Source organism: Camelina sativa, chromosome 17 (genome assembly GCF_030686135.1).
Source record: "Camelina sativa cultivar CO46 ecotype springtype chromosome 17, ASM3068613v1".
Lineage (NCBI taxonomy): Eukaryota > Viridiplantae > Streptophyta > Magnoliopsida > Brassicales > Brassicaceae > Camelina > Camelina sativa.
Genome location: NC_141896.1, coordinates 6,727,466 through 6,740,760, shown reverse-complemented (window position 1 = coordinate 6,740,760; position 13,295 = coordinate 6,727,466). Strand labels below are relative to the sequence as shown.

At 37.4% G+C, this 13,295-nt stretch overlaps 1 protein-coding gene across 1 annotated transcript; it reads right to left on the bottom strand.

Annotated features, from left to right (window-relative positions):
- Positions 1–584: 584 nt before the first annotated feature.
- LOC104755880 (pyrophosphate-energized vacuolar membrane proton pump 1) lies at positions 585–4,727 on the bottom strand. The gene is made up of 8 exons (XM_010478354.3): positions 3,672–4,727; positions 2,881–3,455; positions 2,396–2,775; positions 2,224–2,310; positions 1,810–2,140; positions 1,261–1,671; positions 1,117–1,176; positions 585–1,035 (listed from the first exon to the last, which is right to left on the bottom strand). Exons 1-8 carry the CDS (start codon positions 3,919–3,921, stop codon positions 829–831), a joined length of 2,301 nt encoding a protein of 766 aa, XP_010476656.1. The 5' UTR covers positions 3,922–4,727; the 3' UTR covers positions 585–828.
- Positions 4,728–13,295: the final 8,568 nt, after the last annotated feature.

The window sequence follows — 13,295 nt, the reverse complement described above, 5'->3', positions numbered from 1 at the left end:
CCGAATTAAATAACGGGTCAGGTCGGTTCGGGTATCGGGTTTTTCGGTTATTATTTTTGGTTACCGAAACTAACCGGAGTTTTTAATTTTTTGGTTAGTTTGGTTGTTTAAGTTGAATCGGGTCAAAAATCTCGGTTATTTTTGGGTAAATTCGGGTAATTTCGGTTATTTTCGGGTAGTTTGGATAATTTGGTTAATTCGGGTCAGTTAATTTCGGGTAATTTCGGGTAATACGGGTAATTCGGTTAAATTCGGGTAACCGATCGGTTAGAGTGAACCGAACCGACAAAACCGATAACCGAATACATATTATAATTTCTTCCGATCGGTTTTCTTCTCTTAACCGAAACCGAACCGAAAACCAAAAATCTCGGTTCGGTTCGGTTCAGAATTCTCGGTTCGGGTAATATTCCCAGGCTGAGTTGGTTGTGTAATAAATGTCATGAAAGAATTAACAGGTCATGAGAAATTGAGAAACGTTTCCCACACCAAATGCGGACAAAAGACTAGTTTCCCATTTGTCTCGAAGAAGACAAAAACAATATAGTAAGACATAAGCAGCAGAAAGTAACGGCTAAAACAAGTCTCAAAATACTTGGTGGATTTCTAAATTCTAGACAGCACAAAAAAGAACATAGTGAGGGAGAAAGAGAAAGAAACATCATATGGTTGGTTCTTTAAATGAGAGCCTCATCAACAAAAAAAGGTTTTTTTTTTAACCACCTACGGAAAACGAAAATAAGAATGGTAAAAAAGACAGTTTTGAATCGATCGCCATCATCTTCTTCTTCATCATCATCATCGTCCTCTTCTTCACTCCGGTAGAGTTTAGAGGTACTTGAAAAGGATACCACCGTGAGTGGCAAAGAAGGGAGCAAAGACAAGAGACTCGACAGCCATGAGCTTGATGAGGATGTTCAATGAAGGTCCTGAGGTATCCTTCAATGGGTCTCCAATTGTGTCACCAATGACAGCTGCCTTGTGTGGCTCTGAACCCTTTGGCCCGAGGCTCTTTGCGTGCTCTGATACACCCGCCTGTAAATAAAATCACAATTATTAAGGATTTGCTTCAATCTCTTCAAATGGTTTGAATCAAGATTAAGAAAATTACAATACCTCGATGTATTTCTTGGCATTGTCCCATGCGCCACCAGTGTTGGATGCTGATATGGCAATCTGTTTGGAATAAACGAGAGCATTGGTGAGCATATGTTTTAACAATAGTTAGTTGATCATAAGAGAACTGAGAATATCTTTTACCTGAACACCGGAGACAAGAGATCCGGCGAGAACACCAGAGAGGGTCTCAACACCAAAGAAGAATCCAACAATGAGTGGTGTGAGCATGACAAGGCAACCAGGAGGAATCATTTCCTTGATGGAAGCATCGGTGGAGATCTTGACACATGTGGCGTAGTCGGGTTTTGCGGTACCTTCCATGAGTCCAGGGATGGTGTTGAACTGCCTGCGAACTTCTTCAACCATCTTAAGAGCTGCACTTCCCACACTCTTCATTGTCATGGCAGAGAACCAGTAAGGAAGCATGGCACCGACAAGCAGCCCAATGATAACCTTAGGGGTCAAAACATCTACGGTGTGGATTCCTGCACGGCTCACAAAGGCACCGAAAAGAGCCAAGGAGACAAGGGCAGCAGACCCGATGGCAAATCCCTGTGCACAACAACATGTAATTACATTTCATATTACATAACATGATAACAAGCAAAGGCAACTTGTGGAATGATTAAAGCAAGCAAGCTCTCTAAATGATTCATCGGATTGCAGAAAGAGGTTTAGAAGGCCACGTACCTTTCCAATAGCAGCAGTGGTGTTTCCAGCAGCATCAAGAGCATCGGTTCTTTCACGGATGCGGTGGCTCATTCCAGCCATTTCAGCAATACCACCAGCATTGTCACTGATGGGACCGTAAGCATCAATTGCCAAACCAGTGGCAATGGTACTGAGCATACCAAGAGCGGCAACAGCAACACCATACATAGCAGCAAAGCTGAAACTAACGAATATACTGATAGCAATAGCAAAGATTGGAATAATGACGGATTTGTAACCAAGAGCAAGTCCGAATATAACATTGGTGGCAGCTCCAGTTCTGCATGAATCTGCAACATCTTGGACGGGGCTGCAAAATCACAGGGACATTAGAGCTTGTTATACTAGCTGGAAAGAAGTTAGTAACTGAATACAGCTAAAGTAGCTTCATACCTGTAAGCGTTGCTAGTGTAGTATTCGGTGACGAAACCAATAATGAGTCCAGCCCAAAGACCAACACAAACGCACAGGAATAGTTGCCTGGAATCCAAAATTATGCCAGACTTTAAAAAAGTGTACAGAGAAGCTTGAATCATGCAAAAGCAATCATACAGTAAGATCTTACCAGTTCTTCACAACTTTTTGTGCTCCAAAGTTGAAGATGGTGAAGGAGGAAGGCAAGCCAACCCATGACACAATAGCAATTCCAACAGTCATAATAACAGTTGAGATGATGAGCTGATTCTTCAATGCCGGTTCAATCTCCTTGACGACCTTAATCTCAAAGAAGTCGGTGGCAAAGAGAGTGGTGATCAAACAGACCAAGATTCCCATTGAACTGATGAGCAATGGGTAGCACATGGCAGTGAAATCGTGGTTGTTTCCAAAAGAAGAGATAGAAGCAACAACAAGAGCAGCACATGATGCTTCAGCATATGACCCAAAGAGATCAGATCCCATACCAGCAATGTCACCAACATTGTCACCCACATTATCAGCGATAACCTGTAACATAACCAACAAAACTGAGTCAAAACTTCTATTACAAAACAAAAACAAAAAAAAGGCACAGTGTTATCATTATTAAACACAGTGAACTGATGTACTTACAGCTGGGTTCCTTGGATCGTCTTCAGGAATATTCCTCTCAATTTTACCGACAAGGTCAGCGCCGACATCAGCTGCCTTGGTGTAGATCCCACCACCAACACGGCCAAAGAGAGCCATGGAAGATCCACCAAGCCCATAACCAGTAATAGCCTCAAAAAGACCTTCCCAGTCATCTCCGTAATAGATCTTGAACACATTGATAGTAATGTAAAGCACCAACAAACCACTGGCAGCAAGAAGGAAACCCATGACAGCACCAGACCTGAAGGCAACAATAAAGGCCTTTCCAACACCTTTTCTCGCTTCTAAGGTGGTCCTAGCATTGGCGTACGTGGCAATCTTCATTCCAAGGAAACCAGAGAGAACAGAGGTGACAGCACCAAGCACGAAAGCAATAGTGCTGAAAGCTGCAGTAGCCAATGCAGGCTTGCAAACTCTTTTGGCGTCGTAAGTACAAGCCTTGTTCTCAGTGCTGAATCCCTCAACAGAGCCGAGGAAAACAAAGATAACACCAGCAAAGAATATCATGAAGACACCAACGTATTTGTACTCGGTGAACAAGAACGAAGTTGCACCTGTTCCAAATCAGATCCAATGATTATTCACTTTTTTCCACATACACAACAACACACACATCATTTTTTTAACAGATTTTCACCAGGACACTAAAATAGTAATTCAAACATTCCAAAACATCGTTATCATCATTACCAAACAAGCTCCAATCACAAATAGGGGACAGATCTAAAAACAGAACCGTGAGATCTGAATAAAGCTAAACTAGATCTTACCTTCAGAGATAGCAGTCTGAATCTCAGCGCACTTAGCGACAACACTTTGGTCATTAACACCTTCCTCTTCCTCGATTAGATAATCTTCGTGACCATTCTTCCCAGCAGAGGACGATGCGCCGAGGTCAGAGGTGAGCTTCACACGTGAGACAACGTACCATTGGAAGAGCGAAAACAAGATACCGACAACCGCACAAACCGGCACAAGGATCTCCGTCCAGAGCTCCGGTAGTAAAGCACTCGCGACCATCTCTCCTCCGATAAGAGAAAACAAAAAAAAAAAAAAAACAAAAGAAACAAAGATAAGCGCTTCGCGCGAGAGAGACAAGGAACACACAGAGATAGAGGTGAAGAAAGAAATGAGGCGTAAACTCGGTGAGGATATGGTGTCGTTTTTATAAGAGTACCTCTCTCTCCGTCTTGGATGCTCCAATCCAGAAATAAAGTTGGAATCGGGTACGGTTTGGCTCACGATTTTTACGCTACACCATCAGATACGAAACTCATTCCTTAAAGCGCGTGTAGACGACGCTCGTTATGTCTGAATATTTTTTGGTCATCTTAATCTTAACCGATCGTTATCGGACACGACATCCAAGTAACGCTAAAGTTCATCCCGGTCGTTGATTTTAGGGCGAAAGACACCTACTACGTGTGCATCGATGCGTTTGTGACCGTCCGATTGTGAAGTACATGATTAGTACTTTTTCTGGTATTGTAGTCAATCACACGTACGCGGTTAGAAATTAATTGTAGTTAGGTAAAGATCAATCATAATATTATTATTATCCATGGTATATTCTCAGTACATAGAATTCAATGTACAAATTAGCATATATAGAGAGAGATATAGTTAATCCAAAAGAATAAGAAAAACAAGATATTTAGTCAAAAAGCCTAAACTATATATATATGTATAAATGACTTATAGTTTACATCCATTTATGTATAAATGACTTAAAACTAAATTATATATTTAGAAATCAATTGTAGTTAGCTAAAGATCATGGAAATATTATTATCCATGGTATATTCTAAGTTTTTATCCAATCAGCTGTGTATTCAATTCAATGTATATAGTAGCATATATAGAGAGATATATGGTTAGTTAATAGCTTTTTTTTTTTTTTTGGACAACAGTTAATAGCTTTTAATCCAAAAGAATAAGAAAAAAAAAAGATATTTAGTCAAAAGCCTAAATCATTATGTATTAATTTCATAATTATGATATTTGGAGGAAATATATATTGTTAAAATTTCAGTTATGTAAATTAAAAAAAAATATAAAACATAGTGAAAATATAATTTAACATGAAAACCATTAGAAGAAAAATCTAGCCCTTCAATTAAATAGGCCATGTGTTATTTACCTTATCATCGTGAATAAATTGTTTTTTTTTTTTGACAACAAAGATGTATATAAATAAATGCTTTGCTATTCCGTAAAAAGTAAATGTTTGCTATAATTGTAAAGGCTACTATGATTTTTTTTTATAAAGAAAATCATTATGTTTGATTAAATTTGGTAAAGAGATAAAAACTACACATCCGTGTGCGGATAAAATATCTAGGTGTCACTGTGTCAGATAAGATTGAAAATATTCAAAGCAAAATAAACTTTACAGTTTATGATCCAATTTTAAAGTGGTATTTTAAAAAAAAAAAAAGGAACTCGTGTATTCGTCTAATATGGAATCGATACTCTATAGTACCATCGCAATTTGATTCGACGTTTGTACTAAATTATTTTGGCATTTGTTCGGTTACGTAAAGATTACTTAGATTCGAAACTTTTTTAAATTCATCTTTTCATTACGTGACAGACGTATAAGAAGATACGGTGCACCCAACCGTAGGTAGATAACGCCTCTGAGAGAGCATACGAATAAGAAAAATTTAACGAGTTGTGTGACTGTGTTGTGTGTGAGAGTGAGAGAGGGATGGATATAGCAGGGGAGGCCTTTTTCGAACGGCTGACGTATTTATGTGTATTGAATGGTGTGCAAACCCTCCAATCGGATAAATATCTTTTTAAAATATAATCTTAACTATTAAAACTTTTATTTTGTGGTATTTTCTTAGCATTAAATATTTTATTTTTTTTGGTAACAGTGAGTACTAGTGACCACTCATGCTTTATCTTTGTTCCCTTTTGCAGGTTTGCTCTAATGAATCTGGAAAAATTATCGTGTAATGGACATGAAATCTTTGGCTGGACGACATACTTCTATTATTATCTTTCAATCACGATTTAGTTTCCATTTTATATCCTAAATTAAAAAATATCGTTACATGGCAAAGGTTATCTATCTATCCAAGTGCTGACTGTGTAAAACGTAGAATTCAAACCAAAACCACCTAATTAAAGTAAACAATAATTGAATTAGAAAGAAGGCGAATGATTTTTTTAATTTACACGGTAAACATTCGAGACACTTTCCATGATACTACGTAATTAGATTATCGTCGTTGTCGTAATTATAATGTTTTCTAAATTTTAAGTCTCATCAAAATTTGGTGACATCTCAGTGTTTATAGTTTATGCACATTGACAATGCCATAAGACGGTGATAAGTATCAATCAAATTAATAAAAAAAGTTCGTGAGAATTCAAAATTTTGTAGTAATAAAAAGATATAACTTGTACCGATTGATTTGGTTAAACAGTCACGGACGAGTCATATGCTTAATAGGCAAAAGTTATGAATTGTTTTGATTTCTTTAGTAACATGTAGGTGCATTATTTTTAATTCATTTTATCGATTTAGTAGTAGTGTCAGATATTTATTGGTATCTATATTTAAAAAAAAAAAACGTATAAGATCTAGAATTGTTTTCTTTATTATTACTGACTGTATTGCGTAATGGGAGGAGATAGCAAAGCAAATCTTTGAGGGAGGGAAATCAAAATCATGTATTAATAAAATAAAGAGAAAATGGTGTAATGTAATGTAATGTAATGTAAATCGCTTTATCTTGAAGAGTGGGATGTGAAGCAAGTGACATTGCAAGAGTTAAGGAGCGTGCGGTCCCCATAATATTCCTGCGGGTAAGTGGGACTCAATTCCACCTCAAATAGATCGTGACCTTTCGATTGGTGGGTGTATGGGTCCTCTCTCCTCACATCCAACGTTCAATACCCCCTCTCTTTAAACAATTCGCTTCTGATTCAGTCTCACCGACACAAGTCCGAGCGACCTCAGTTTGTTTCTCATGACTGACACAATCATACGTTTAACTAAGTTGATGATATTTGGTTAAGAAAAAAAGAAACTTTGTATTTTTTTTTTTAAACTACGGTTACACAAACCAAATTATCATTATTAATGAATTGAAATCGTAACAGCTTGTGTCTTCTGATATAAACTCATATGTTTGTCCTCTTTTTTGTTTCTTTTTTGTTTCGTAGTTTATCAAAGAAAGGGAAATGACAGGTAATAATATGGAATATTCGAGATTCTTTGGCATTTGCAGAAATTGCCCGCCAAAACACACTTTTTTTATTCGATTATTTTACATGGGAGATAGGCCACTCCTCCCTCCATATCTGAATAATGGGCCTCTCTATCTGACCATATACTGTATATGCTTTGATCCAAATAGTTTGGGTTTATTAGAAACATGAATGTGTTGGGACTAGTAGCATGATATTAAGCGAATGTTATATTTCACATAGAGAAACGAAACAAACGAATAAGATTATACTGAAGGTGGCCAAGCCACCGACCCCATCCACACTATGAGAGAATGAATTGGGATTGAGTAGAAAACATCGTGATCAAAACCTGGACAAGCCAATGCGTGCCACGAGCTCCCATATAAATGATATGGGTTTCAGAGGGATGCACTGAGAATCTTTAGCTTGCACCCAAAGTGGATGGGGCGTCGTCTCAAAAAGAAGACGGTCATCCCCCCCTTCGTCTCATGAAGAAGCGTAAGGAGGGGGTGACTAATCTCTTCCTCAGACGAAGCCTCATCACTAACCAAGTGAATCTTCAAGGTTGAGGATGCCTTATCTCAAATCAAGTGAATCAACAAGTTCCTTCTACGAGTATACAAGTTCCTTCTTGCATCCGAAATTTTTAGCATATTCGTAGAAAACTTTAGCATATTCGTAGGAAACTTGAAGTTTCACTTGGGTTTGAGATTTTTAGTTTCCATTGGAAATAAAATTTATAAAAAAAAAAGTTTTGGAATCAAAATTATTAGAGTGGAATAGAATAGAGAGGATTGACTAATGACTACTAGTAGTATTTAAACCCAAAAAAACGTTCATAGGAAATGTAATATCCAGAAAAACGTTCATGGGTGAGTCGTTCAATCTTCCCAGAACTACTCTGTTTAAGATAATTAGTTCTTGATGCTAGAACATTTGGTGTTTTCACTTATTGTGGTGTTTTCGGAATTTTTTTGTTTGGGAAACATATTGTGGAGTTTGTATTGCATCTGTAATTGACAATTGATTTGAGGGTGATGATAAATTTTTCAATGACTTAGTGATGTGTGAACTTAGTGACAGAAGCTTTCACTAAGTTTATGTCTTAGTCTTACAAATACAATCATTGATCCTCTTGAGTCTTGTCGACTAATTTAGGAACTAGGAAGTTTGTTCTTGTTTAGTTCAAAGCTTGTCTCTCTGTTTGTTACTTTGTTACAGTCATTGATCCTCTTGTCTGTTTATTTGTTCTTGTTCAATTGTTCCATTGATTTTATTTTCTTCATCGTTTGATTCTACTTCTTGTACGGATTGTGTAGTTTCTAAGTCCATGTTATGGGTCAGTAAGTCTAGATCGAGCTCTTTCTGATTGGTTTCATTGAGGAATGTGTTTGTTAGTTTTTGCTCTTGCTATTTCCATCAGCTAAATCTATTTGGACACTGATTTCTGATTGGTTTCCGTCTATTTTTGTATATTACCTGACTTACATAGGAATTTTCGTTTGCATTAGTTTCAAAATTCAATGAACTGTGATATCTTGTGCTTTCATGAGGTTTTTGTTGTTCCTTTACATTTTACAATAGTCTATCGTCATCTCTGTTGATATATAGATCTTGTTAGAAATTCAATTTGGCAAATTTAGAAAATCTTGTAAATGTGTTGTAATGAGTCATTGATTTAGTGTTCTTGGTTTGTATTTCGTTATGTGAACACATCTCTTTTTATTGATGCATTGATTTTGTCAACATGAATTTGTAGGCAAGATGGAGGACCAGAGAAAACCCATTACAAATAATATGCATCTGGCGAAGAAGTTCCCCATGTGGAAAGTTGATCCACAAGTAGAAACACTTGTTGAAGCCACTTTCTTCAAACATTTTATGCAGTTTCACGAAGGAAAGTCTTTCACCCTAAATTTGTCACTCCTCACTGCCTTGGCATACTTCTACGATAGAAAGGAGAGTGTATTTTCCTTCGGGATAATAAATCATTTTTTGTTGATTTTAGTCTCGAAGATGTTTTATACATAACTGGCCTTTCGATTGACGGGGACCCGATATATCTCTGTAATTACTATTACTATTTTCCTCATTACTATTTTTCTCACTATTGATTATTGTATTCTCAATTAGGATGCAGGTGACTGGAGTTGAGAATGTCTCTGCTCTTGTAATTGCACAAGAATTAAATAAACTTGAAACAGAGGTGGACGCCTTATATTTCAAGAGAAAAGATGCACATAAAAATGTCTGCCTGGATCTCAATATGCTGCGAACAAGATTTGAAAAAGTTTCCGATGGGTGTCGTGACTGTGATGCTTATCTAAAGGCTTACCTGCTGTATTTGTTAGGCACTGTCATAATGCCTAACAATACCGAAGGGATTTCTCCTATCTATTTACCTCTCCTGGGTAGGCCTGGGCAAAAAAACCGGAACCGAAAACCCGAACCGGAACCGACCCGAAAATATGGACCCGAATCCGAACCCGGAACCGGTAGAATACCCTATTGGGTCCTAATCTCCTAAACCCGAAGAACCAGAACCGAACCCGGAACCGAACCGAGAACCGAATGGATACCTGACAAACCCGAAATAAAATAATATACATAAAATACTAGTTATATTTTTTTTTTATAACATAGCTATTCAAAGTTACAACTTAAAATTCAAAAATATTAGTTCTTCCTAAATCAAAATACTCAAAATAACCAAAATTATATTAAAATGTTTAGCTATATTTTTTAAAAAATTAACCAATCTTTTTAAAAAAATTAATTTTAAAAATTTAATTTTGATATTTAACATTAAAATTTCCGGGTAATCGAGTAAAATTCAGGTTATCAGGTTAAATTTCGGGTAATCGGGTACAAAAAAACATGAACCCGGATGATACCCGATTTTTCGGGTATTTATAGGTTCTGAAATTTTAGACCCAAACCGACCCGAACCCGGTAAGACCCGAACCGAATCCGAACCGATATTTTCTGTTTATCCTATTGGACCTAAACTCCTCTACCCGAAAAATCCGAACCCGATCGGTTCCTACCCGAACCCGACCCGAGTACCCGAATGCCCAGGGCTACTCCTGGGTAGAAACACAGTTAACAAGTACGTTTGGGGCGCCGCGATGATGGGATTCCTAAAAGATTCATTGAATGACACCAAAGCTCTTCTTGATCAGAGGAAAACCGGAAGCAGATCTGGGTTTGTTTATGCTATCATGGTAAAGTCTTTATTTAATGAAGTGCAAATTAATTACTTTAATTCATAATACATACTCACAATTCTTGTGCTATGTTACTTTATTGTAGGTGTTTACTTTAGAAAGGTTTGCATGCGTCCGTGAGGAACTCTCTCTAACTCCTCCAGCCAAAAAAAGTCCTCTTATGTTAGCCTGGATGGATGTTTTGTCCAAAGCCCCAGTGAAGGTAACCAGGATAGAAACATTCCGAGATTTGCTTCAGAATATGAAGAGACATGAGGTAATACTTTATTTTAGGATATAAACTGCAAATATATTTTGATGTATTCTTCTTGTAAGTTAAATGCTTGATTATATTTACGTAGGTTGTTTAGCAGCCCTATCATGATTTTGGTGAATTATCCGATGAGTTCAAAGATCAGTTGTCGATGATCTATCTGCGGATTCCGTGTATTTGTTTCAATGTGGTCGCCTACAACCGTCCGGACAAATGCTTTAGGCAACTCAGACTGAAGAAATCAGAGTTGCAACGTCTATCGAGAAGCAGGAGTAAACATACGAAAGTTAAGTTCAGCCAACATAAAGGACAAGATTGGCGAGCTGTGTGTCCGTTTTACAGAAAAGTGAATGAAGAGTGGGATAACCGCCATAACTATTCTGTGAGGAAATCTGAAGCTCCACAGCAGGTAATTTCAAGTTTTTTTTTCCAGTAATTGCCACAACAAGTTTGTTTTAATTTAACACTTTGTGATGCCATAGTATGTCCCACATACCACGAGAGGTAGGCATTGGTGATGCCATAGTATCTGATCAGTTGTTTATTGCGTTAAATTCTTTTTTTTTATATAAAGAAGTTTAAAGTTATATGTTCATTCATTTAGATAGAAGGGTATAGACTCTTTAGCGGAAAATTAATTCATAACGTTTGCATCTTTTTGCTGAAAATAACTATTAGGGAAGAGGAGATGAGTCTCAACCAGTTCTAATTCTCTAATTGCTGAAAATAACTATTAGGGAATTTGGTTCAACAATTGAATTATTTCCAGTTTGTTTTGTACATCATTCTTTTGAATAACTGGCAGGGAAGACAACCTCCATCTCATGCAAGCCCAAGTCATCATATCAATGACAGTAATAAAGTGATGTTATACTGTTTAACACAAATGAAAGTAGAGTGCCATAGTTTAAAGATATACTGTTTGTACATCATTCTTTTTTCTTTAACACAAGTGCCTCATGAACACACATGTGTGTTATATAATGTGTTTCTTTTACTAACAGAAGTGCCTCATGGAACCCGCGTGGTCTGTGTTTTTCTTTTCTGTGGCTAAAACTTTGTTGATGTTGAGTCACAGCCTCATGTTGAGCCGAACCTATATGTGGAGCAGCCACAGCCACAACCTGATGATGTTGAGCAGCCACCCCAAAATTCCCCTTCTCATGAAGTAGTTGAAGAAGATCAAACTTCCCCTTTTCATGAAGAATATTATCACAAGTCCCTTTTACATGAAGTAGTTCAAGAAGAGCGACAGTCTCGTCAAGAAGACGAGGAGGACGAAGAGGAGGAGGAGGACGAAGAGGATGTTGAGCCACAGCCTGATGATGTTGAGTCATAGTCTCGTCAAGAGCGACAGTCTCGTGAAGACGAGGAGGACGAAGAGGACAAAGAGGAGGAGGAGGACGAAGATGACAAAGAGGAGGAGGAGGACGAAGAGAACGAAGAGGATGTTAAGGACGAAGAGGCATTAGTAGAGAAGCCAGCAGATAATAGGCGTAGTACTCGGGAAAAAAACCCAATATACTATTTTTGCCCGAGTGGAAAGCGTCAAGCTCCACAGAGAGGCCGAGGAAGACCACCAAAGAGAGGCCGGGGGAGACCACGAAAGAAGAAGGAGGAGACCACCCAAGGAAATCAGAAAAGAGAGGCCGGGGGAGACCACGAGAGAATACCCAGGGAAAGGAGGCTTAAAACATCTCTTCTCTTCACGTTTAATGGATCATATGTAAGTGAAGAATCTTGGATGTTAGTGACATGTTTTTTGGTGAATACACTTAATTTAGGATTTGAGTATTTTAGAATCTTTGTTTTGTCTGATTGTTTAATCTGGATTTTAGTAACATTTATATTTGTTTCCATTGTTGAATCGTTTCATTGTTTAGTCTGTGTAGTATTTGTTTGCATTTTTCAATTGTTAACACATGTTTAGATAGTTTATTTTTGTTTCCATATGCCCTTGAATTGTTAAGTCATGTTCAACATTTTGTTTCCACCATACATTCAAATATAAACTATGTATAGTTTATATTCCACCATACATTCCACCATACAAAGTTTATATTCCACCATACATTCCACCATACATAGTTTATATTCCACCATACATTCCACCATACATAGTTTATATTCCACCATACATTCCACCATACATAGTTTATATTTGAATGTATGGTGGAAACAAAATGTTGAACATGACTTAACAATTCAAGGGCATATGGAAACAAAAATAAAGTATCTAAACATATGTTAACAATTGAAAAATGCAAACAAATCCTACATAGACTAAACAATGAAACGATTCAACAATGGAAACAAATATAAGTGTTACTAAAATCCAGATTAAACAATCAGACAAAACAAAGATTCTAAAATCCTCAAATCCTAAACTAAGTGTATTCACCAAAAAACATGTCTAAGTAGTGTCTAAGTAGCACTAACTTCCAAGATTCTTCACTTATATATGATCCATTAAACGTGAAGAGAAGAGATGTTTTAAGCCTCATTTCCCTGGGTATTCTCTCGTGGTCTCCCCGGCCTCTCTTTTTCTGATTTCACTGGGTGGTCTCCTCCTTCTTCTTTCGTGGTGTCCCCCGGCCTCTCTTTGGTGGTCTTCCTCGGCCTCTCTGTGGAGTTGGACGCTTTCCACTCAGGCAAAAATAGTTTATTGGGTTTTTTTCCCGAGTACTACGCCTATTATCTGTTGGCTT